The following is a 25,841-nucleotide window of genomic DNA, read 5'->3' on the forward strand; positions in this document are numbered from 1 at the left end:
GCCTTCAGTCTGAGTACGCACAGAAATCCTGTGACCGTCCCTTTGCCCTGTGGATTCGTACAGGTGGTATGTGGAGAAAAACAGAAAAAGAAAACTGTCAAGGAACTCAGAACATCGAGTACTTGCTTCTTTTTTTTTAATTGATATTTATTGAGCTCTACATTTTTCTCTGCTCCACTCTCTGCCTCTCCCCTACCTACCCCTTCAACCCTCCCCCAAGGTCCCCATGCTCCCAATTTAATCAGGAGATCTTATCTTTAATCAGGAGATCTTATCTTTTTATACTTTCTACTTCCCATGTAGATTAGGTCTATGTAAGTCTCTCTTCGTGTCCGCATTGTCTAAATTCTCTGGGATTGTGGTTTGTAGGCTGGCTATCTTTGCTTTATGTTTAAAAACCACCTATGAGTGAGTACATGTGATAACTGTCTTTCTGGGTCTGGGTTACCTCACTCAAAATAATGTTTTCTAGTTCCATCCATTTTCCTGCAAAATTCAAGTTGTCGTTATTTTTTTCTGCTGTGTAATACTTCATTATGTAAATGTACCACATTTTCCTTATCCATTCTTCAGTCAAGGAGCATTTAGGTTGTTTCCAGGTTCTGGCTATGACAAAGCTGCTATGAACATAGTTGAGCACATGTCCTTGTGGCACGATTGAGCATCCTTTGGATATATACCCAAAAGTGGTATTACTGGGTCTTGAGGAAGGATGTTTCCTAATTTTCTGAGAAATCGCCACACTGGCATCCAAAGGGGCTGTACCAGCTTGCATTCCCACCAGCAATGCAGAAGTGTTCCCTTTTCCCCACCACATCTCCAGCATAAGTTGTCGTCAGTGTTTTTGATCTTGACCATTCTTACAGGTGTAAGATGGAATCTCAGAGTTGTTTTGATTTGCATTTCTCTGATGACTTAGGATGTTGAACATTTTCTTAAGTGTCTTTCAGCCATTTTAGATTCCTCTGTTGAGAGTTCTCTGTTTAGGTCTGTACTCCATTTTTTTAAACTGGATTATGTGATCTTTTGGTGTCCAATTTCTTGAGTTCTTTGTATATATTGGAGATCAGACCTCTGTCTGATGTGGGGTTAGTGAAGATCTTTTCCCATTCAGTAGGCTGTCGCTTTGTCTTGTTGACTGTGTCCTTTGCTTTACAGAAGCTTTTCAGCTTTAGGAGGTCCCATTTATTAATTGTTTCTCTCAGTGTCTGTGCTGCTGGGATTCTATTTAGGAAGTGGTTCTCTGTGCCAATGTGTTCAAGTGTACTTCCCACTTTCTCTTCTATAAGGTTCAGTGTGGCTGGCTTTATGTTGAGGTCTTTGATCCATTTGGACTTGAGTTTTGTGCATGGTGATAGATATGGGTCTATTTTCATTTTTCTACATAACTGATATCCAATTATGCCAGCACCACTTGTTAAATATGCTTTCTTTTTTCCATTTGATTTTTTTTTTGCTTCTTTATCACATATCAGGTGTTCAAAGATGTGTGTATTGATATCCGGGTCTTCTATTTGGATCCATTGGTCCTCCTGTCTGTTCTTATGCCAGTACTAGGCTGTTTTCAGTACTGTAGCTCTGTAGCAGACTTTGAAGTCAGGGATTGTGATGCCTCCAGAAACTCTTTTATTTCCCAGGATTGTTTTGGCTATCCTGGGTTTTTTGCTTTTTCCAAATGAAGTTGAGTACCATTGTTTCAAGGCCTTTGAAGAATTTTGCTGGGCAGAGTACTTGCTTCTTGAACCGACTTGAGGAATCTAGTCTATTTGGTCAACTAGCACTAGAAAATGAAGAGGACTATGGGTCACAAGAAACACTCTTCTGGTCACGACAGAAGGGAGAGTCACAGTTCACACCACCAGACCTCCTCCCTAGAAGACAGATCTGCAGAACAATAAAGGTCCCCCCCCCCCCCCCCCGGAATAGAGATTACTCTGATCACAGCCTGTCAGACTGTGAGCATTCAAGAAGAAGGTGTTCTCACAATGACAGCATGGGGCCACCAAGTGGGGACTGAGACAAACACAGAGAAAGAGATGCCCATCTCCTGGAAGAAGGAGCCCAGAGCATGCACTAACTCAGAGTTCTACTCAGGAAGAACCTTCCACGAAGAAGAAGAAGGATGAGCAGGATCTGCTGCTCACCCGAACTGGGGGAGCGTCTATTCCTCCCGAAAAACTCAGGGTGATACAGGAGCAGATCACAGATGAAAACAGCGTAGCCTACCAGAGGAAGATCTGGGAGGCCCTGAATCAACCAACAGTCTCAGTAACAAGGTCAACACCTCCAACCTAAGCATCATTATCCAAGAACTCCTTCAAGGAAACCTAGTCAGAGGAAGAGGCCTGCTGGCCAGGTCTGTCACACAGGCGCAGAGTGCTTCTCCAATCTTCACTCCTGTTTATGCAGCTTTGGTGGCGATACTCAACTCAAAACTCCCACAGACTGGAGAATTAATCCTCAAGAGACTAAGTCTTAATTTCCGGAAAAGATATCAAAGGAATGACAAGCAACTTTGCCCGACTGCTTCAAAATTTGTGGCAGATCTTACCAACCAAAATGTGGCACATGAGGTTCTGTGCCTGGAGATGCTCACTTTGCTGCCGGAGAGACCAGCAGAGGACAGCCTCGAGATAGCTATCTGCTTCCTCAGGGAGTGTGGCCTCTAATTCACCCAGCTGTCACTAGGAGGAACCAGTGCTATCTTTGAACGCCTGCGAGACATTCTCCAGGAGTCTGAAATCGGCAAAAGAGTTCATTACGCGATTGAAGTAATGTTTGCCCTACGGAGGGACGGATTCAAGGAGCACCCTGTTATTCGGGAAGGACTTGATTTAGTGGAGGAGGATGATCAGTTCACCCATATGCTCCCCTTGGAGGATGACTACGATCCAGAAGATGTTCTTAATGTTTTCAAGATGGATGCTAATTTTATGGAGAATGAAGAGAAGTACGAAGCTATTGAAAAGGAAATTCTCGATAAAGGAGACAGTGATTCAAACACAGACCAAGAAGCTGGAAGTCGTGAAGATGAGGAGGAGGAGGAAGAAGAGGAAGGAGGACAAAAAAATAACTATTCATGACAAAACAGAAATCAACCTGGTCTCATTTCGCCATATCTCGCTATTCAGTCAGGTTTAGCTTTTGAAGGCTGTGCACACAGGTTGCTGAAGATGGAGTTTGCTGAGCGCTAAGCAGAAGAACTCTGCAACATGGTACTTGATTGCTGTGCCCAACAAAGGACGTATGAAAATTTTTTTGGCTTGCTAGCTGGGCGGTTTTGCACGCTAAAAAAAAAGAATATGTGGAATCATTTGAGAGTCTATTCAAAGAACACTATGATAGCATCCATTGCTTAGAAACACACCGTTGAGGAGTGTCGCTGAGGTGTTTCTCACCTTTTGTACACAGATTCACTTCCATGGAGTGTTGTTGAATGTATCAAGCTTAGTGAAGAAACCACTCCATCATCTAGTAGAATTTTCATCAAAATAACTTTTCCAGGAACTGCGTGAACACATGGGTCTTCCTCAGCTGGATGTGAGGTTAAAATATGAGACTCTACAGCCATTCTTTGAAGGTCTATTACCCCGACACAACCCACAGAATACCCTGTTTGCCATCAACTTCTTCACTTCCATAGGTCTCAGAGGTTTAATACATGAACTGCGAGAGCATCTGAAGAATACACCAACAAGGACGATCCCACTAGGACTGAGATAACACCACTCAGCAGAAAAACACCACCCAAAGATCGGCTTTGGACCACCAAACTGCTCCGGACAATCTCAAGGTGGCTAACTGAGATGATCCAGCCTCACAGACTACTCTAGCCGGGACTTTAGACAAGCCCTGGACTTTCCTTTATGTAGGGATTGGACAACCGATGATACAGCCACCTCTCCCAGGACTTAACAATTAACCCAAATTTTTCTTTTCAGGATCCCCTAAAAATGCCATTGCTCCCAGACAGCGAGAAGTAAATTTAAGAACACAGTGCCTGGGGCTGGAGAAGTAGCTGAGTGGTTAAGAGCCCTGGCTGCTCTTCCAGAGGTCCTGAGTTCAATTCCCAGCAACTACATGGTGGCTCACAACCATCTACAATGAGATATGGTGCCCTCTTCTGGCCTGCAACGCTGTATATATAATTAATAAATAAATATTTAAAAAGAAACACAATGTAGTGCATGTTTTTTGGTCACTCAATGGATTATGGGTATTTGTCATTGTTTAGGGGGATTGGTTCTTGGTTCCATGTTGTTATTGGTAATGGTCAGGAGAAAAAGCTAAACAAAAGAGATTAGATTTAGGGTTCTTGATTTAAAAAGAAAAAACGGGGATACAGAGATGATAGGATAAAATGGTAGATTATTGAGTCTACTCTGAAGAGAAAAAAAAGAGGATATAGATATGATAAAATAAAAAGGTAGATTATCAAAACTACTTTCAAAAAGCAACTACAGCTGGGCAGGGGTGGCGCATACCTTTAAGACATTTAAACACTCGGGAGGCAGAGGCAGGTGGATCTCTGTGAGTTCAAGGCCAGCCTGGTCTACACAGTGAGTTCCAGGACAGCCAGAGATACACAGGAAAAAAAAAAAAAAAAAAAAAAAAAAAAAAAAAAAAAACCAAGCACTAGTTTTCAATATTTTACATTGGATGGGATTTTTGTATTTGGGTTTTACAAATTTTGTCTATTCCAATTTGAAATTAATTTTGTTAAAGCATACTGTACACACATTTCCAATTTTACAATATAACACAAATTTCTAGTCTTGAAAGTTATTATTACCAACTATTTAGGATAATAAGGAAATGCAGGTTAGTAATTAGTCACCTATTATTACCGAACTTGTAGTCATATTAGGTGTGTTTTGAAGGTCAAATAGATATATTTTAGGTAGATAGGTCATCTTCAAACACTTCAGAGGTCTACAGAATATGGCATTTAGGATGACTTACTAACATAGGCTCATTGCACTGAGACCAGTCTGCTCCTGGCAGCACCAATCTACTTCAGAGGAGATGATGGGCATCAAGGAAACCCCACGTGGGATTTACTTTCCTTGTGGAAAAAAATAAGCCACTTGGCAAGCACATGACCTTGCCTTGCCGTCTGACAGTGTGCTGCTGTCCTAATTGGACAAGCAGGTCACAAAAGAGAGTCACTGTCAAACTTGTCAGTGGGACAGTCCTTCAAAAATCCTGCTTCACAGAAATGTCTATTGGATATTCTAGGCCTCTCGGTTGAAGATGGATGCCCCAGCATTGCAGAGGAACCTTGGGTGACTGTCCAGGCAGCCAGATGTTTCTGCCATTTCTCACATTTGTTGGAGATCGCTTGCTTGCACTTCCTGCTTACTCAGTTAATGTTATCTCCTCGGATCTCTGAGGGAGGAGAAGACTATATAAGAGAGGTATATAAGGGGCTGGAGAGATGGCTCAGAGGTTAAGAGCATTGCCTGCTCTTCCAAAGATCCTGAGTTCAATTCCCAGCAACCACATGGTAGCTCACAACCATCTGTAATGGGGTCTGGTGCCCTCTTCTGGCCTGCAGGCATACATACAGACAGACAGAATATTGTATACAAAATAAATAAATAAAATTATATATATAATATATATATAATAATAATATATATATATAATATAAAGAGGTATATAAGACCGCAGGATACAGGAGCTCAGATGCAGTCTGAAGTTTGGTAGAGACAGGACCGCCCTTTTGGCCTGAGGTGGAGGTACAAACCAGTGGCTGGCTGCTCTGCTTCTCAGATCCTTCGGTTTGCTTTATTTTATTTTATTTTTTTCGAGACAGCATTTCTTTATAGCTTTGAGGTCTGTGCTGGAACTCGCTCTTTAGACCAGGCTTGCCTCGAACTCACAGAGATCTGCCTGCCTCTGCCTCCCAAGTTCCAGCTGTAAAAATGTGCACCACCATTTCCTGGCTGATCAGGTTTTACCCGATAGCTGCTTCTAGGGTTTTTATTATTAAGACCAATTAGAATTCATGCTACAAAAAAAAATCTTCCATTTCCTGTTTAGAAATAAAAGAGTTGGAATGAGAGCCTTGTGGTGGTAGCGCACACCTTTCATCCTGGCACTCGGGAGGCCAGCCTGGTACACAAAGGGAGTTTCAGTACAGCCAGGGTTGTTACACGGAGAAACCCTGTCTCTATAAACCAAAATAAATAAATAAATAAAAGGGTTGGGGAGGGGTGATTGTGGAAAGATAGGACTAAGTGGTGTGGGGAAGAAAGGGTCAATTTAGTAGGCTGGCATTCGAGCCTGTAAGTCCCAGTACTAGAGATGTTAAGGTAGGAAGACTGGGATCAGAGGAAACGGAGAGATGGCTCAGTAGCTAAGAGCACTGCTTATTCTTCCAGAAGAGGAATCCCAGCACACATGGAGCCTAGTGACCAGCCGTTCAACTCCAGTTCCAGGAGATCCAATGCCCACTTCTGGTCTCAGAAGGTATCAGCAAGCTGTCTTTCCAGGCCCGGTTCAAAAAAAAAAAATCGAGGAGGAAGAAATAAAAGTGGAATGATGGTGGGACTATTTGTGGTTCCAAGGTCACAGAAGTCAGAGTCCAAGAGCTACAAGTCTGGGAGCCCAAGAAAAGAGATCTTATTGAAGCCAAGAAACACATAAGGAATGAAGTGTGGAAATGTGGGAAAAATGGGGAGAGTCCTGAGACCCCACCACTCCTGACCACAACCCTCCCTTCCTTTACCTCAGGGTGTCACTATTAGCTCAGACCAGCCTTAAACTCCCAGTCTTCCTGCCCTGACCATTCAAGTGCTGGGGATTGTAGTATGTACTGTCACGCTTGGCTTGGATCACCTACTTTTAAGGGAAAGAGTTCCAAAGCGATCAAGTCAGAAGACTGAAAACTCTGGCTGGGCCACTTGCTTTCCTATAACTCAACATCTGTCAACGCTCCCATTACCAGGTGCTATTTCCAGAGTCCAGGGTTTAGCTAAACTGAGGAAAAGGGAGGGGCAGAGACGTCTAGGCAAAGGGAGACCCAATAAACGCCTCTCCCGACTCATCTGCAGTTCTCGCTTTTAGCCACTCGGGGGCGCCCAAGCTCAACCAGAGTACCGGAGAGAGAAAGCAAACTGAAGTAGCCGTTAGAGGACAATTTAGGACGTCAGGGACGACCCCGAACGGAGAGCTGAAGCAAGGGCCCTCTCCTCTGAAGCTGCAGACCCCTTGCGTAGCCTCTGGAAAGCATTCGATCTCGTCTCCGCTAAAAGGCGCTCGTGACACTGCAGGCTAACTCTCCACCTTTCACCCTCACCTTTCACGCTACGGTCACTTCTTCACTGACTAGTTTCTTCCCCTCCCCCTCCTCCTGTGGGAACCATCCAACAGCCGGTCAGAAGGTTGAGGAATGCTCTGCTTTGGCCAGGTGCCAAGCTGTGGACTTCCTGGGTTTTGGGGTGGGGCTTGGCAAGGGGAAGCCCTTTGGACACAGAGCCACCCAGTCTTGCACAGCCTGTCTCCCCTCCCCCCCACCTCTCTCTCTCTCTCTCTCTCTCTCTCTCTCTCTCTCTCTCTCTCTCTCTCTCTCTCTCTCTCTCTCTCTCTCTCTCTCTGCTAAGTGAAAAGCTCTGAAGTCACTCTTTGTGACCGCAGTCTAATTTCCTCCCCCCACCCCAATAGGATTTCCTAGCCTGGGTAAAAACATCTACAGTCTGGGGGCAGGCGGCCATCCTGAGCTCTATGGCTCACAATAGGTAAGGGAGGGAGGCAACCATTTCAGGACCTGCCTTCCCTGCCTGGAAGGAGGGGTTCAGTTGTCAGGGCCTCAATCCATAAGTTATTTATGCCAATTCATCCCCTCAGGTTCCTTCACAGAACCTTGGGTCTGAAGTCTATATAGTTAAAGCTAGGAGTAAGCCGATTTCTGAGTACCCGACCTTGACTCAGCCTCCATTTTCCCTGAAATACATCAGCTGAAACCTGAGCTCACTCATCCAGATCAAGACCAGGGAAATCTTTGCAGCCCGGTGCAGCTAACTGGGATGCGTTTGGCAAGAATCTGAAGAGCCTGCAAAACCCACTTTCAGATCTCCTGGCTGGAGGCCAAGCCTGACAGGGACCTCTCTGTCCTACCAAAGGGGCTCGCTGCTTAAAAGTACTTTTGTGTTTGTGGGAGGAGAAGCCTCTGATACGTCCACCAAGGCCCTGAGATGAAGAATTCTGGTGGCGCCCCCTGCCTCACGGATCCCTAGTGCCACTCTGGCAGCCAGTCCGCCTGATGTCATCATCTGTAGACCTGTGCCAGATTCCCAAGTTCCTATCTGGAAACTTCAGCCCCCACACCCCAGGCCTAGGGGAGAGCCAATGTAGGTCACTGCAGCTGAGCCTGCAGGGCTGTCTGCTCCTTGGGCCCAGAGCCTTTCAGGGCTAGGGGAAGTCTTGCAGGGACGCAAAAGGAAGAGCACCATGAGATTCAGATAAATATATATATATATATCTCAGAAAAGAAAGCAGGGAGAACGAAGAAGGCAAGGGGTCAGAGCCGAGTCTGGAAGAGGAGCTTGAGCCTGGGCCGAGTTAGAGTTACCCGTGTGGGAGGGAAGGCATGCTCTCATTCCCGGCATCCCCCTTCTTCTTGCTTTCTTTGCCTACATAAGGAGGTTCTGGTTCTGGTGTCTAGCCTCCACTCTCTGGTCACATGCCAGGCTCAGCTTTCATTTAGGAACCTTTGTGATTGTGATTTACCTTCGAGACCCTCTGGCCACAGTTTTTGTTTGGGTCTTGGAGTAGTAGGCTGGTGCTATCCCCACTCTCTCGTTGACAAACCTTTCCTGCTCCTTATCTGCTAAACTAATTTTACCCAGGGAACGTCCAACCCTCTCATCCCTTTTCTTGACTCTTCCTACCCTGACCCTGGAGAGACCTAAGCAATATGAGTTTGGGCAAATGTGTTCATTTAGTTTCACACAGAGGAATCAAGGGTCTATGGCCAGACCTAGCTCAAGACAAAATAAGAGTGGAAGGCCAGAGGGACGGCTCGGCAGTTAGGAGCACCGGCTGCTATTCTAGAGGACCTGGGTTCAGTTCCCATTATCCACGATCAGCTGTTACTCCAGTTTTAGGAGACCCAGTGCCCTCCTGACCTCTGCAGACACCAGCCATGTATGCAGCACACAGGCAAAGCACTCACACACATAAAATAATAAAATAATAAAAACAAATAAGGGAAGCACACACCTTTAATCCCAGCACTTGGGAGGCAGAGGCAGGCGGATCCCTCAAACGCAACCTGGTCTACAATGGAGTGAGTTCCAGGACAGCCAGAGCCACACGGAGAAACCCTGTTTCAAAACAGACAAACAAACACATACACACCCCCACCGCAAAACCAAACAAAAGATAAATAAGGGGGAAAAATTCTACCTCTAGACTCAAAAACAATAAAATAGAATCACAATCATGGTGGGCTTTTCTTTTTGTGGGAGGGGACATTGCTTTGTTTTTTGTTTGCTTTTGAGACAGGGTCCCACTGTGTAGAGTAGGCTGGCCTCAAATTCAAAGGATACACCTGCCTTTGCCTCTGGGTGTAGGGATATCAAGGTGTGCTACTGTGGGAACAGGTCCTGTGGTGTCTGCCACCTCATCTGGACTTAGTGCTGGGCCCTGAAACCAGACCTGAATCTTCAGCCCCCTAATCCGTTGCTTTAACAGGAAACTCAGAACAAGGGGGTGGGCGCAGGAAGGGGAGGGAAAATGGAGGATAGTCTTCTCTTTGCTTCATTCTTCCTCCGAGTACATTCTACTCCCCTTTGAGAACAGAGCAACTCACTATCCTGCGCCTGATGTGCCATTTGCCCTCATTACCAGAAGCCTGGTACACAGGAGGCACCCGATAAATGGGTTTTGCACAGAGTCAAACTAAATCGGACTAAGCTTTCTGACTGAACTCTGAGATATTGCCCCACATTGGAGAAAGGTAAAAATATCCCCAGATTATGGCTGTATGTCCTGAAGAGAACTCAGACCTAGAGCTGCGTTTCCCTCACACAACAAATCCCCTGGAAGGCATCCTAAAGCAGATTCCCTAAGCACACGTCCCAACGTTTGAGAATCAGCGAGCCTCCGGTGGGCCTGAGAATCTGCATTTCTCACGGGGTTCCAGGTAATGCTGATACTCTCCATTACTGCCCTGAGAACTGTTGCCTCAGTGAATCCCAGCCCCTCACCACGAAGACCTGGCTGATCGCAATCTTATACAGGAGGAGGGGGCGTCATGAGCACCTCCCTTTTGTGCAAACCCTCCACCACACGAGGTAAGGGCAGGCATGTCAATTTAGGACTGATTATCTGTGCTCTTTTTTATTTAGTCCATATTGAAAGTCACTTCCCCAAAAACATGTTTTGCTCCAGCGAGGCAGCACCAGGAATTTCCTGTGGCTCTGCAGCCCAGTGCCTGCTTGGGTGGAGGCAACGCGGAGCAATCCAGTCCTTCCCTTGGCTCGGGCAGGGCCACGTGCCCCACCCCCTCGCTCGCACATGTCTCCGCCGCCGCAGCAGCCGGGCTGTTTATGAGCGGGTTGTTGTGGTAGAAATGGAGCAGGCTGCACATGCCCGGGCCATGTGACCCGGGCAGCCCGCGTGAGCTCCAAGACGGTACAAACACACTCGGGCCTGTCCTCCAGTGGCCGGGGAAGCAGGAGGGAAAGAAGGGGAAAAGAAGCGAAAGGCCACTGGGCCGCCCTGTTGTCTCCTGTCCTGTGTTCTGCTTGTGTCTTTTCTGTCTCTTTCCGGAGCCACCGGGCGCGCAGTCATCAATCAGCCAGGCAGCATGTTCACCTCCCAAAGAGACCCTCGGCATCGACAGCTCCCACGGCCCAGAGTCGTCCCCCCCCCAAATAACAAAGGGCCTCTCCAGGTCAAGTGCACAGCATCTCTCTCCCCAGCCTCCTTATATGTGGGGTTCTGGCCTCCAAGTTGAGACCTGCTTTTCCTGCAGCCTGGGCTCCCCAAACCAGGTTTCCCTGTCCCCTCTTTCTAGGAAGGAGGTCCAATGGCACACATTCGTGTAGCTAGCGTCCACTCCATGAGTAGAACAAGCAGAATCAGGGATCTGAGTCCGGGACAGGAAGCTAAAAATATGGCTGCAGCCATCTGTGGGAGACGGTGAGTTGGAAAGGGAAGTCCCTCTGGTTGTCCGTGGTTAGGACTGGAGACCTAAAAAGGTTGTCACACTGACTCCTGTCCAGAACAAGCGGCGGGGCAAAAGACAGGCTTAGCTTTCATCCTCACTGAAGCATCCCCTCCACCCGCCCACAGGCACTGTAACCCCAGAGCCCCTACTTCCAGACCGCGGCGGCTCCTGCCCCAGCCCACTGGTGACCCTGTTTCTGCACCGCAGTGCCTCTCGCTGCGAGGTGAGGCTGTGCTGGAGTCAGGCGGACAGTAGGTTAGCAGGAACAAGCGAACGAAATGAGAACGACCCACATTTCCTCGCACACCAAAAACTTTGCAGATCCTGCATTGCAGAGCTGGCGCTTTTCATTTTTTTTTTTTTTTTTAATCTCTCCTCTGGGCCCCTACACACGTCTGCATTTTTGCAACTAGCACAGATCTTTTTTTTCAAGGGTGCAAACTGCGCATCCTAATGAGCCAAAGCTTCTTCCTGCAGCATTGAAAATCTCATCAAATTGCCAGCGCCCCCCTCCCCGATTTAGAAGAGGGGGAAGGATCCTAAATTTGTGAAGTAGCATCTTCTCCCTCCTTCCTCTGCCTCCCTCCCCCAACATACTGCAGACCTTCCAACCAACAGCTGCAACCAGTGGAGAGGGGCGGGAGGAGGGACCGGAACGTGAGCCTTATTCCTTCTTTCCACACAGGCTGAGCTGGCGGGCGGGGGTTGCTTTTTTTTTCTTCTTTTTCTGGGCAACCCACTGTACCTTCCCCTCCCTCCTCATCCCAGCCAGTGTTTATGTAAGCCTCCCAGAAGCTACACAGGGCCCCCAATGCCTGCCCAGGCTCCAGCTCCTCCGAAGTCCATCCTCACGAGGACTGTCATGAGCTTCTGGCTTCCCTAGACAGCTGCACCGGGAGCTCCAAAAGCCCAAAGAATAGGAGATGCTGGATCAGGAGAGGGTTTGACACGCCGCTTAGAATGGAGATAAGGCAGGCACAGAGGCACCCTGCCCTCCCTCCCTCCCTCCCTCCCTCTCTCTCTCTCTCTCTCTCTCTCTCTCTCTCACACACACACACACACACACACACACACACACCACTTCTCTGCATCTCTGTCCTCAGAGGCTCAACTCAAGAACTCAAGGACAGCCAGTACACAGGTCCAGGAACATGGAAGATGGTCTCACAGCAATGGTATAGCAAAGAATGGACAGAAGACATCAACATGATATGCCGGATACTACTGTCCCCCTAGCTGGGAAGGTGGGCTCTTTACCAGATACAGGGTCACCTAGGGCTTGTCTTGCACTACTAAGGACAGTCTAGGCCACCGCCAGGATCCTTGAAGTGACAAAGATCCTGAGCTCAGAGAACTCCCCTATGAGTTCCCAAAGCCCTGAAGTATCCTTGATCCTGGATGGTGGTTTTAAAGGTGCGCATTTCTCAGGCAGATAAATGGGAAAGCCAGATTGTTTTTCCTTTGGGTCATATCACAACTTCTATCTGTCCTTGATGGCCTTCCAGACTTTCAGCAAACCCAGCTCATTCATTCATTCATTCATTCATTGAGACAGGGTCTCCCTGGCTGACCTAGAACTCACTATGTAGACCAGGACGACCTGGAACTCACAGAACTCTGCCTACCTCTACCTTCCAAGCTAGGATCAAAGGTGTAAGCCACCATACCTGGGTCAACTCAGTTTTAATATATCCCTCGACGGAAGCACCAAGGGGTTCTGGGGGCCCTGGCCTATGGCCCTTCCCCTACCCATCACCAGCTGTGGACTCTATAATTAGGGGACTTGAGCTGAGAGCAGAGCCCAGATGTCTGCCTGAGTCCTTCTCCTCTGGAGCAGCCCATGTGGAAGGTTGTTTTGTTTTTTGGGTTTTTTTTTTTGTTTTTTTTTTTTTTGCTTTGCTTTGTTTGTTTGTTGGCTGATTGGTTTGGTTTGGTTTTTGCATCCTACCTTGTATGACCAGATCATGAGAATGCAGGCTGGAGAAAGAGTTTAGGGGAGAGAAAATGCTGGAGTTACAGAGAGGTTATGGGAAACTAAGGTTCTTCTGTGGGAGGGAACAGAAGTTTCTCTTCTTGATGCTTCACCTCCCTTCCCAGCACCACCATGGCTTGGGAAACAGGGCTTGATATGCGGCTCAGATGCATCCCCTGCGTTACCATTCTCTCTGGGAGGGAAAGTCTTGCGCTAGTTGAATTTCTTCTTCAGGCCTGGCACTGAACTCCCAGCACTGCCATGATTATTGATAGTGACATATAATTGCTGTTCCAAGCCGGGGTAGGGAACTTTATGTTTCCAATAATCTCTATTAATTCTGCCTGTCATTCTTTGATAGTGTTCTGTAAACACAGCTTCAAGACAAATCTCCTAGTCTCCTCTGCAGTCCTGGCCAGGTTAATAAACATCTTTGAGCCTCAGTTTCCTGATCTCCAAAATATAAAATGTGATCTACAGCTCGGTGGTGGTGGAGTTCCAGGACAGCAAGAGATGCCCCATCTCCAAAACAAAACAAAAAAACCCGAATGTGATTTACAGCTCTGAATTGCTATGAAATCCAAAGGAAAAAATGTTTATAAGGTCCTTAGCACAGTGCCTGGCATACAGTTGGTACTTAATACAAAATCTGCTATCTGATTTTTGTCAAAAGAATTGTAGTGGGGGGGCTGGAGAGATGGCTCAGCGGTTAAGAGCATTGCCTGCTCCTCCAAAGGTCCTGAGTTCAATTCCCAGCAACCACATGGTGGCTCACAACCATCTGTAATGAGGTCTGGTGCCCTCTTCTGGCATGCAGGCATACATGCAGAGAGAATATTGTATACATAATAAATAAATAAATATTTTTTTTAAAAAAAAAAGAATTGTAGTGGGGCCGGGCGGTGGTGGCGCACGCCTTTAATCCCAGCACTCGGGAGTCAGAGGCAGGCAGATCTCTGTGAGTTCGAGGCCAACCTGGGCTACAAGAGCTAGTTCTGGGACAGTCTCCAAAAGCTACAGAAGAAACCCTGTCTCGAAAAACAAAAAAAAAAAAAAAAAAAAACAAATAAACAAAAAAAAAGAATTGTAGTGGGGAAAAGGTGGAAAAACACATCCATTGAACCCCGTCAGCCCTGGTTCCTACCTTGCTTTTCTCAAGTTTTCATAACAAATTAACTCAGACTTTGTTCCTCAGGTCTTGAGATCCTCTCCAAACGGTGGGATTTTGGATGGGTTAGGGAAAACTAGTTGCCCTTTTAGGAACCAGGAAAATGATCCAGGAAGGTAAGGAATGAATCTCTTTTAGGTAAACGTCTGGTTCTCTGATTCAGGGGCATCCCCAGGTTTCTATCCCGGGTTTGCATTACCCGGGCCAACAGGTTTCTACCCTGGACAATGGTTCTCTGGTGAGAAAGGAGGGGGATGGGAAGGCACCTAACTGAAGCCTGACCTATTTTCAGTAGGGACCCACCCTCAGTCAGTCAGTCAGTCTCAAGGTTTGCACAGGGTGTTGCCCTGTTACCCAGAACAGCCTACTCTCAAGGAGAATAGATCTCGGATCAAACACCCACCCACTCGTGGACTCACTACTCACAGTCCCGCCCCCCCCCCAAAAAAAAACATGCCAAGGAGTTCTGACCAGAACCATCATGTATGTGCTAGGAACTGAACCCAGGTCCTCTGCAAGAGCAGCTGGTGCTCTTAACTGCTGAGTCATCTCTCCAGCCCCCATTTTCCTATTTCTGATGACCTCCCCAGTTCAAAGAATCCTAGAACAACGAAAGACATAGCTGAAAACACAAACACAGAGCCTCCAAAGCATGGGGTCTCTCCTCGGACTCCCAGACTTCAAAGAAGCCAAGTGGAAATGTGTACAATAATGGATCCAGGGCTGGACTTTATTGAGTGCTGTTTGCTGAACCTGGCCTCCAGGGAGCCAAAATTGGCCCTGTATGTATTTGTGCATGTGTCCGTGTGCTGTGTGTCTATGCGTGTAGTAAGCTAAAATGTCTGGCTGGTGGGAGGGTGAAGGATGTTATGGCTGTTTTTGTTGGTTTTTGATTGATCGATTGGTACAGGTCTTCTACTGTAATCAAGGATCAGTGGTCTGGACCTCTAAGTAGCCCAGGCTCACTTTGAACTCACAGTAATCCTCCTGCCTTAGCTTCTAGACTACTTGGATTAAAGGTATGGTCAGTCACCATATTGGCTATAAGTAGATTGTACTGAACGATACCTGTTGTCTTTTTTTTTTTAAGCTTAATTTTTATTTTATGTGTATGGGCATTTTGCCTGCATGTATGTGTGTGCCTGGTACCCGTGGAGGCCAGATGAGTGTGCCAGGTTCTCTGTTGCTAGAATTACAGATGTTGCGAGCTGCCATGTTGGGTGTTGGGAATTGAACCCTTGTCCTTGGCAAGAGCAGCAATCATTCTTAGCCCCTAAACCATTTCTCTAGCCCCTACACCTGTTGTCTTACACCAAGGTTTAGGTCAAAGAGAGGCCATCCATCTACTCTAGTTCCCCCTAGATGAGATAACACATCCCTTTGGTGGCCCTGGTTCCTTGGTTCCTCTGCCCTTCTTCCAGAAGCCCCTGATAAAGGAGCACAGTTTACATATCAGAATTCTTTTAGAACCAAGAAAAAGCCCTACTTTTCACTTTATTCCCTTAAATCCAAGAAAAGAGCTAGAGAGTGGGAACTGGACGCATACCTTCATACCCACTGCAAGGACATTCAGTCACTTCCTTGACTTGGGTGTATTAGTAACATCTGCAAACCCGGCCCGTGGGTGGCAGAAGCAGGAAGATTAAAGCTGCAAGACCATCCTTTAGAATTAGACCCCGTCTAAAAAAAAAAAAAAAAAAAAAAAAAAAAAAAAAAAAAAAAAAAAAAAAAAAAAAAAAAAGGCAGAGCCCTATGTGAGGTGCAGAGGAAACAGGGGTCAGAGTTACGCCCCTCCTTCCTTTCCTCCCAGCCTCTGCCTTCATACCGCACGCAGACAGCAAAACAACCTCGCTTCTTGCTGACCGCATTTCAGCTCTGGCTCCCTCTGACTTCCCACTGGCTGCAAACTCTGGGAGAGAGTCTTGACCTCTGGCCCTTCCTTCTTCTGGAAACATGCTCAGCTAGAGGATGTGGGCCTGGCCACCACTGCTATCAACAAAGCAGAGGGCCTTGGGGGCCCCCAGAGCAGCTAAGGGGAGCGCGCTGTGTAGGAAGGAATGCGATTTTGGATTTTGAGCAGCCCTGACAGATACCTAGGTGGGGTCCCCTGGCACTGACCAGTCAGGAAGGTCACAAAGAATAGGCAGCCGGGGACAGATCAGCTCACCTCCCAACTCTCCTTCCAAACACAGTGGGAGGAGAAAGGGAGTGGAGGCTGAGTTCAAAACCAAGTTTTCCTGGAAAGCCTCTTTCCTTGTTTGTCCTAACTCCTCCCAGTTCCTCCCATGGTGCTCTGCAGCAGCTTCCTAGCTCTGGGCCCAAGGGGCAGGGCGGCCCCGAGAAAAGCCTGCTTCCCATATGTCCCACTCTTGTTAGGTGTGTGGGCGGGGACAGAGTTGAAGCCTGCTGCCCAGTCAACACCATTGCCCTTAACTCCCGGCTTACTTTTTCCTTGGTGCCCTCACTCCAGCTTTGAGGTGGTGGTGGTAGTGGTGGTGGGATGTCTCATATTGTTTAAGTCTCAAACCCCTAGACTCAAGTGGTCCTCCTGGTTTCTGTTTCCCAAGCAGCCCAGGGCAAACCGCGGTGCCTGCTTATGTGGTTTTCTCTGCTTCCTAGGATTCCATTCTTTCTTTCTCCGGAGGTGCCTAAAAGCAAGTGAAGAAAGGCTTCGGCTAAAAAAGAAAGCCGTCCCCAGAAGCACTGCGATTAAGGAGAACTCGGAGAGAGGAGCAGGTGGCTCATCGCACTTGGCTGCTTGTGGGTGCTTCCATCTCTGTACAGCCCAAACCCTAGAACATACCTCTTCTGCAGACCCGAGTTTTATCCCTGACACAACTGCTGCTCTCAAAGAGAGATGCTAATTGCTCCTAAGCCCGTTCAGTGTCTCTTCTGCTCACGTATCCATGATCTCCGTGGTATTCATAAGAAACAAGCAGTGGTCGGGTGGTGGCGCACGCCTTTAATCCCAGCACTCCAGAGGAAGAGACAGGTGGATCTCTGTGAGTGTGAGGCCAGCCTGGTCTACAGAGTGAGTTCCAAGCCAGCCAGGGCAGTTACACAGAGAAACTCAGGTCTCAGAAAACCAAACAAAAACAAACAGTGGATGCTTGACCTTAGGTCAGTAGCTTCTTTTCTTCTTCAGTAAGGGAGGGAAGAATTTTTTTTTTCCCTCCCTAAATAGGATCCTGCCATGTAGCACTAACCAGCCTCAAAATCACAGTAGTTCTCCTGCCTCAGTCTCTCAGGTATGGTGATGACAGGCATGAGCCACCACACCCTGCCAATAGGGCGTGTGTGTGTGTGTGTGTGTGTGTGTGTGTGTGTGTGTGTGTGTGTGTAAAATGATCCGCATGTCCTGTCTGGTAACTGGGAACTCCTTCTGCTCCCAAGAAGCACTACAGGGAGCAGACCCCTCCATGTTAAAGCTCTTTCACTATGCAGTTTCCCTCTGTGTCCTTTGTATTTCCCAGATAAAGGGAAATGACTCACACCAGAGTCAGTTGAGTGGGCAGTGTGGTGTCATATAAGCAAACAGGGAGTCCCTAGGGATAGCCCGACTCTGTCATTCCTTTCCCGCGGGTGTTCTTCCTTGGACAGGGAGGGGAGGCGGTGTAAGGGAAAGGGGAACACATTGTCTATCTTGCCTTGTCACCATAGCAAAAAGCAGTTTAAATTCTTGACTCCAGGGAAATCTTCTCCAGCTTGTTTACCGTGTCTCGTCACCCCCATCCCCCCACAATCCCTGTCACCAGTAACCTCAGGGCGAGGCCAATTCTGCAATCACGTGAAGTTCTCACGTTTGCTTAGGTTTGCAAAAAGGGCCTTTTAGCTTTGATCTCCCATGGAGCAGTAAGGCTTGCCAGGCCCTCCCCAGGAATTCACATGCCCTTGCCATACAAGGCTTTCCAAACACGCCACCCTGACTCTTTAGAAAACTCCACCCCAGTCCACTTTCAGCTCCTCCCCGCTGCCAGCCAGCACTTTTGCTTAGCAGAAAAGGGGGACTTTACGCACTCCGCCTACTTTGTCAGTAGACTACAAATCCCGACAATCTTGGCGGTGCGCAGACGCATAGAGCTCAACGTGCCGGCTGCTGGAAAAGTGTGTCACTGGGGCACGAGGCGCTCCCTGGAATCACATGGTACCTGCTCCAGTGCCGCGTGCGGCCCGGGAACCCTGGGCTGCTGGCGCCTGCGCAGAGCCCTCTGTCCCAGGGAAAGGCTCGGGCAAAAGGCGGTTGAGATTGGCAGAGTGAAATATTACTGCTGAGGGAACGTAGCGGGGCACACGTCTCTCTTTGCGTCTGGGTGCCTCGTTTCTCCATCACCTACTTACTTCCTGGTTGCAGCTTCTCTCCCTTTGGGACTTTTGCACCCGGAGCTCCAGATTCGCTACCCTGCAGCGTTGCAGAGCCTTCAGGAGTGGCATCCGGTGCACTGCAGAGACGCGACCCTTCTTGCTACCTTATAGCCAGATCTGCTGCAGACTGATTGCTCACACACATTCTCTCTGCTCTTCCCATGCAAATTAGACCTCGGTTGCCTCAGCGTCCTACCCTTCTGCAGGGCTGCAGTCCGGCCACCCCCAAACCTTACTGCTCGGTGCCTGGAATCCTGATTTCGAGCCGCGGGGTCCACTTGCCTCCCTCAGTCATTGCCCAGGGGGCGAGGGAAACTACCGTAACCTCCGATTTGTGTCAAGGTCCAGTTTGAATGACCGCTCTCAGCCGGTGAAGACATGACGACTCTGGACTCCAACAACAACACAGGTACTGAGATTCTTATCCTCATCCTTGCTCTGTCGCTGTCTCCATTTCCATCCACTGCTTATGAGAGGAACTTTGTAAGGGACTGGGGGATTCCCTCTGACCGGCGTTTGCTACTGTGCTGAGAGCCACTACGTAGGGTTTCCAGAGCGGGTTACTCTGGCTGGGAATGCACCTAAAGCATATCCTCACCGCTACCCCTCTAAATTCCCCTGAGCCCCAGGAACTTGAATATTGGGCAGATGAGATGGAGGGTGGATACTAGTGGCGAGTGGAAGAGTTTAGGGAGACCGAGCACTTTGAAGCAGTGTCTGGAAACGTCCCCATCTGGCCACCCCTTTGAGTTGTAGTATGCCTGTCGCTTTTCTCTTTCTTCCAGTTCTAGCCTACTTCCAGGGAGTCTGGGAAGCTGTGGGACTAGAGGGTCCGAAGGAATGGTCAGATCTTGCAGGGGAATCCTCCGTGGCAGTAGGGAGATCCACTTAAGGAGTTGGGTGCTTGGGGCTCATCTCCAGGCAGGGCACCCACAGCGCCTGAGCCCGGGGAGGGCTCACATGGCTGCAGAGCCCGACCCACGTGCTGCATTTGTTTTCATTCAGTAGAAGCCGTGGCCACCATCCCATTGGTCATTGCTTCCCGGCCTCGTTACATAATGAGCTCCGCCCCTCAAGTTGCCTGAGCAATGCGTGTTCCCTTCCCTCCTTCTTTCAGTTGTCCCGGCCCAGCTTGGTTTTACGGCCCAGCCTTCGACCCAGGACACCGCCGGAGGGGCGGGGCGAGGGCGGGTTTCTGCTTGCTACAGAAGGGTAGAGGAGAAGGCGGTGCTTCGAGTTCCGGGGTTCCTCGTTGGGGAGCCACGTGCGACGGGCACACGTGGAGCAGGGACGTGAGGCCAGCTGAGGGCCAGGCTCCTGCCCCGCCCTTCTCCACCTAGATCTGGGTGAAGCTGGGCTGACTCACCGCCCCCGCCTGCCTTCTTTTCCTGTGCCTGGCCCTTTTTACCCCATGACCGAGACTTGAGTAAGATGGGGCCACCCCTGTGTCTTGTTCTGGCCTCAAGTTTGTGCATCCCAGGGATACCTCACACTAGGTCATTCTTACTCCCCTCTATTCCGATCGCATCAACATCATCTAAAAACACTAAACTGCTCTTAGACCCAGTTTTTCCATGTTTGTTCCCAAAGTCATACTGTTCCTCAAGCATCTCTTTGCCTGCCATGAATGTCTTCTCGGCCAAAACGTGACCATCTTAGAGTCAAAGCAGAAACGGTACTTTTTTTCATTGCGCTGTATTTTCCCCCACAGAAAGGAAAACACTACAAGAGGAAGCGTTGATTTCCTCTAGGTGGGAAAGCAGACTGGGAGCGATACGCATCTAGATTTAGAACTAGGGTCTTTTGAGCAGTGCCCCTCCGTTCAAAGTTGGAAGACTTTTTGAGTGACTTTCTCATGCCCTCTTTCAGAATAGACAAACTAGGTCAAGTTCATCTAGGTCCACATAAACATCCCATCCCCCACCCCAGCCGTGAAACCGTACCCGCTTAGCCACTCTGCAACTATTTTACGGGCAGCTGGGTTCACCCTGGACCAACCTTGAGCTATTTTAAGGCTGCCCTGCCTAGTTTAGTGTGTGTCAGTGGGTGAGCAAGACATGTGCTTCTGTAGACACGGTGGCATGGCATGTGTCAGCACACACACGTGTCTGGGAATCCTCCCTTTTCCCACTCCACCCATGGCAGGCCAAGCAAAGTGCTTGGCAGAGGTGTGGCAGGCAAGTCATCCTCCTCTTCGGCAAATACCACAGGGGCAGAACCACGTCATTGGCGATATAACCAGAGGGACAGAGTCCCCGAATGACTGTAGAGCCAAAGTCATCATCTGGCTGTGCCCCGAAAGGGGGAATGCCTACATCCCCAGGATGGACAATTTATACTTTCCTTCTATCTCCTGCAGCTCTTATCTCTAGGTCTTTCTTGGACTCAGAGTCATTGTGACTCATCCCTTGGAGGCCAGGGGAGCCAGGCTGAACAGAGTCCTTCTCTGTGAGACTGAGTCTTTGGGCTTAAAGGGATAAATGACTGCCTTACCTTTGTATGATCTCTTTCTCCTAACTCTTAGCTGGTTACCCTTCATGGTCCATCACTGGATAAGTCTTGGTGTAGAATCGGCAGCTGGTTTGTGAATGGCTGTCAGCTGCCCTTCCCATCCCCAAATCTGCCCCTTATAACTAAGTTACTAGCTGCAGTTGCTCTTCCCCCAGGAAAATATCTAGGGCAGGGGTTCCCATGTCTGAGATGCCCAGTGGGGTTATGCCTCACACCCTCAGCAGAAGTTGAATGTGTTGTGCAAACAAATGGCCCCGGGGTGTTCCTTGTGACAAGGTCGGCTATCATATGTAGTATGTGATGGAGAGTTTCTTAGAGTTTTATGTTGACTGTGTCATGGCTAGTGTGTGTGAGAGAGTTGCTTATTACTTAAAGGTTAGGTGTTCTACACGCATAATTCCTAAGAGGAGCAGTATTTTGGTGATCAGGTGGTGCCTCGAACCCCAGACATGATGGCTGATACCCTCCTCTTGGATTCTCGTACTAGGTGGTGTCATCACCTACATTGGCTCCAGCGGCTCCTCTCCCAGCCGGACCAGCCCGGAATCCCTCTATAGTGACAGCTCCAATGGCAGCTTCCAGTCCCTGACTCAAGGTTGTCCCACATACTTCCCACCGTCACCCACTGGCTCCCTCACCCAGGACCCCACCCGCTCTTTTGGAAGTGTACCACCCAGCCTCAGTGATGATAGTCCTCCTTCTTCAGCCTCTTCCTCCTCCTTCTATAATGGGAGCCCCCCAGGGAGTCTACAAGTGGCCATGGAAGACAGCAACCGAGTGTCTCCCAGCAAGGGCACCAGCAACATTACCAGTGAGTGAACACCCAGCCGACTTAAGGGAACGGAAGTGACCCAGGATTCAGTTGATAGTTGGTTTCCATCCGTTACCCTCAGGATCTACGTCCTGACCTTTGAGATGCTATTAAGAGTTGTCTGAGCTTCTGTGCCCTCCAGTCTGGTCTGGTCTGGTCATCTGAGTGCTCCTAGTCTTGGGAGCCCCTCCCTCTTTTGCCCTCCCGTCCTAGAATTTTCAGCCTGGAAAGCCTCCACATCTCAGGCCCCTGAAGCCTCTCTGCTTATGCTCTGCCTGTCTCTTCCCACAGAGCTGAATGGCATGGTGCTGCTGTGTAAAGTGTGTGGAGACGTGGCTTCGGGCTTCCACTATGGCGTGCATGCCTGTGAGGGCTGCAAGGTGAGGCGTGCTGGGCTTGAGGACCCCGGCAGGTGATGCCCTCCCCCTGTGAGGCAAGGCTCAGTTTAGATGAAGATGTTCACTAGTCGTCCCTGCTTCCCAGGGCTTTTTCCGCCGGAGCATCCAACAGAATATCCAGTACAAACGGTGTCTGAAAAACGAGAACTGCTCCATTGTTCGCATCAACCGCAACCGCTGCCAGCAGTGTCGCTTCAAGAAGTGTCTCTCCGTTGGCATGTCTAGAGATGGTAAGGCAGCATGCCCATGTCTCCTCCTTGCCCCATTTCCTTCCACCCGATATATGTCATTTGCATGGAGGCTGCCCATGTGTTAACATCTTGGGCAGACACACTTGTCTCCCATTCATCCCCCCCAGTGCCCTGTCATCTACTATCATATCCTTTGGGTGGGCGTGGCCTTGCTGGTTTCAGTTCTGAAGTGGAACCCCAGCATTCGGGGTCTTGCCCTTTTAGGAGGAAGGAAGGAAGGGAGGGAGGGAGGCATGTGAGTCTGTGAGAACTTCCTGACACTACTCTCATCCTGTTGCAGCTGTACGTTTCGGGCGCATCCCCAAGAGAGAGAAGCAACGGATGCTCGCTGAGATGCAGAGCGCCATGAACTTGGCCAACAACCAACTGAGCAGCCTGTGCCCTCTGGAGACCTCGCCTACCCCGCACCCCATCTCAGGCTCCGTAGGCCCCTCGCCACCTCCTGCGCCAGCCCCGACACCTTTGGTGGGCTTCTCTCAGTTCCCACAGCAGCTGACACCACCCAGATCCCCCAGCCCTGAGCCCACCGTAGAGGATGTGATATCCCAGGTGGCTCGGGCCCATCGAGAAATCTTCACCTACGCCCATGACAAGTTAGGCACCTCACCTGGCAATTTCAATGCCAATCACGCGTCAAGTAGCCCTTCAGCTACTACCCCACACCGCTGGGAGAGTCAGGGATGCCCGCCTACCCCTAACGACAACAACATTTTGGCGGCTCAGCGTCATAACGAAGCGCTGAATGGTCTGTGCCAGAGCCCCTCCTCCTACCCTCCTACCTGGCCCTCCGGCTCTGCCCACCACAGTTGCCACCAGCCCAACAGCAACGGGCATCGTCTCTGCCCCACCCATGTATACTCGGCCTCAGAAGGCGAGGCACCTGCCAACAGTCTACGGCAAGGCAACACCAAGAACGTTCTGCTGGTGAGGGCACGGAGCCAGTGTGGAGAGAGGGAGGGGGCCTGGAAGGTTGGACCCAGCATAAGGCAGCTAGCGTTCCCGGAGCCCGACAGTGGGGATACCCTCTGCCCAGGAAATGCTATTCTACCCTGAAGCCTGGGTTCTGCCTGGGAACCTTTAACCACCAGTTGGCAACTGAATGCTATCTTAGGTGAGAGACCCATCCTCAGGGGCCATAGCCCTTAGCCCAGGCAGAACCTGGAAAGCAGTTGGGCTGGGGGAGCCCAGGTGAGCCCGTCTGGCTGATATGCCTCTCCTTACTCCATTTTCCCCTTAGGCATGTCCCATGAACATGTATCCCCACGGACGCAGTGGCCGGACCGTGCAAGAGATTTGGGAAGACTTCTCAATGAGCTTCACGCCTGCTGTGCGGGAGGTGGTAGAGTTTGCCAAGCACATCCCCGGGTTCCGTGACCTTTCTCAGCATGACCAGGTGACCCTACTAAAGGCTGGCACCTTTGAGGTGAGCGGTAGTTGCTGTTCCCTGTTCTTGACTATGGGAAGGACCCAGTTAGAATAGCTTGGTGACTAGGGTGTAAAGGGGTTCACAGAGACTTTGGAACTGTGTTATCCCTCTGACGGAGGAGGTGGAACTAACTCCTCCCACAACCAGCTACGTGGAACTTCTATCCTCTAAGCTGGTGTCTACTCAAAACTCACGGCATCTGAGTAACCCCTGGAACACATTGTTCCCCACTTCTCAACAGTAGATGGATGGTCTTAGATTAAATGTACATTCCAGAACTGGTGGGCACTTCCACCTGGGTTCCCCCACCCCCCACCATTGACCGTTCATAGGCCTCCCCATTACTGGCAATCTAAGGCAACACACTTGACGTTTTAGGGGCAAACCATAGTGGTCATTTGGCAAATGCTCCTCCCGCCTCACTTTAGGTGTTGATGGTGCGATTTGCATCATTGTTCAACGTGAAGGACCAGACAGTGATGTTCCTGAGCCGCACAACCTACAGTCTGCAAGAGCTCGGTGCCATGGGCATGGGCGACCTGCTCAATGCCATGTTTGACTTCAGTGAGAAGCTCAACTCCCTGGCGCTTACTGAGGAGGAGCTGGGCCTTTTCACCGCTGTGGTGCTTGTCTCTGCAGGTAGGCCAAGCTCTCGCCTGACCCCGGAGGAGGCACACGCAGTTCAATTCAACATACCTTTTATGGAGTACCTACTCTATGCCAGGCCCTGCACTGGGCACTGGGGTACAGACATGATTCAGACACAGTCTAGCTTGGGAAACAGACTCATGCCCGACTAATTATAAAACAGTGAGATAAGTGTCACAGTAGAAGTATGAACCAAGGAAGCACAGACAACTATTTCTGCCTGGGAGAGCTGGGGAAGGAGGTGACACTTGAGAAGGGCCTCAGGGACAAGATATTGCAAGGCATAGGGGGGAAGGGCACCCCAGGCAGGGGGAACTACAGAGCAAATAGCAAGGGAGCTTGGCCATTGTGTGGCTTGCTCAGGGTAGGAGGGTGGTCTTGAGGGGTTGGAGCTGGCCAGCCTGTGGCCTTGCTCCCAGCATTTGGGCATGCCCTGCTCTAGGGCAGAGGCCTGGGAGGAGGAGTAGCGCCCTCCTTTTCCTCCCCCATCACCCTCCAAGGGGCCTTAGGGAGAGGCTGCCTTGCCTGCCACAGGGTCCTCGCAGACCTCCGGGTCCTCGTCAGAGGAGGAGGAGCTCAGGGAGCCTGTCTCACTGCTGTCGTCTTCCCCACAGACCGCTCGGGAATGGAGAATTCCGCTTCGGTGGAGCAGCTCCAGGAGACGCTGCTGCGGGCTCTTCGGGCTCTGGTGCTGAAGAACCGGCCCTTGGAGACTTCCCGCTTCACCAAGCTGCTGCTCAAGCTGCCGGACCTGCGGACCCTGAACAACATGCATTCCGAGAAGCTGCTGTCCTTCCGGGTGGACGCCCAGTGACCCGCCCGGCCGGCCTTCTGCCGCTGCCCCCTTGTACAGAATCGAACTCTGCACTTCTCTCTCCTTTACGAGACGAAAAGGAAAAGCAAACCAGAATCTTATTTATATTGTTATAAAATATTCCAAGATGAGCCTCTGGCCCCCTGAGCCTTCTTGTAAATAACCCTTCCCCCACCCCCACACCATGCTTCCCATCCTCCCCTATTTAAACCACTCTTGCTCCCCCACCCTCCTCTGGCCCCCTGATCTGTTCTGTTCCTGTCTCAAATCCAATAGTTCACAGCTGAGTTGGCTTCTGTGA

General features: G+C 49.6%; 1 protein-coding gene, 1 long non-coding RNA gene and 1 pseudogene across 4 annotated transcripts; 2 read left to right on the top strand and 1 right to left on the bottom strand.

Moving 5' to 3' along the window:
* The first annotated feature begins 1,609 nt into the window (after positions 1 to 1,609).
* Positions 1,610 to 4,003, top strand: LOC119812962 (annotated as a pseudogene).
* A 7,843-nt stretch (positions 4,004 to 11,846) lies between these two features.
* On the bottom strand, positions 11,847 to 17,234 carry LOC119811163. Its single transcript, XR_005284943.1, has 3 exons — positions 17,123 to 17,234; positions 16,765 to 16,967; positions 11,847 to 12,078 (listed from the first exon to the last, which is right to left on the bottom strand). It is a non-coding gene; the product is annotated as an uncharacterized LOC119811163 (long non-coding RNA).
* A 1,227-nt stretch (positions 17,235 to 18,461) lies between these two features.
* Nr1d1 (nuclear receptor subfamily 1 group D member 1) lies at positions 18,462 to 25,827 on the top strand. 3 transcript variants are annotated; one of them, XM_038325578.1, is made up of 9 exons: positions 18,462 to 19,090; positions 21,680 to 21,787; positions 21,899 to 22,003; positions 22,295 to 22,383; positions 22,487 to 22,631; positions 22,933 to 23,576; positions 23,890 to 24,075; positions 24,507 to 24,717; positions 25,341 to 25,827. In XM_038325578.1, exons 1-9 carry the CDS (start codon positions 19,060 to 19,062, stop codon positions 25,538 to 25,540), a joined length of 1,719 nt encoding a protein of 572 aa, XP_038181506.1. In that variant the 5' UTR covers positions 18,462 to 19,059; the 3' UTR covers positions 25,541 to 25,827. The 3 variants fall into 3 exon arrangements, with proteins under 3 accessions (XP_038181506.1, XP_038181507.1, XP_038181505.1); XM_038325579.1 differs by lacking the exon at positions 21,899 to 22,003; XM_038325577.1 differs by having other exon boundaries at positions 18,463 to 19,090; positions 21,680 to 22,003.
* The last annotated feature ends 14 nt before the right edge of the window (positions 25,828 to 25,841 follow it).

Source organism: Arvicola amphibius, chromosome 4, assembly GCF_903992535.2.
Source record: "Arvicola amphibius chromosome 4, mArvAmp1.2, whole genome shotgun sequence".
Classification (NCBI taxonomy): domain Eukaryota; kingdom Metazoa; phylum Chordata; class Mammalia; order Rodentia; family Cricetidae; genus Arvicola; species Arvicola amphibius.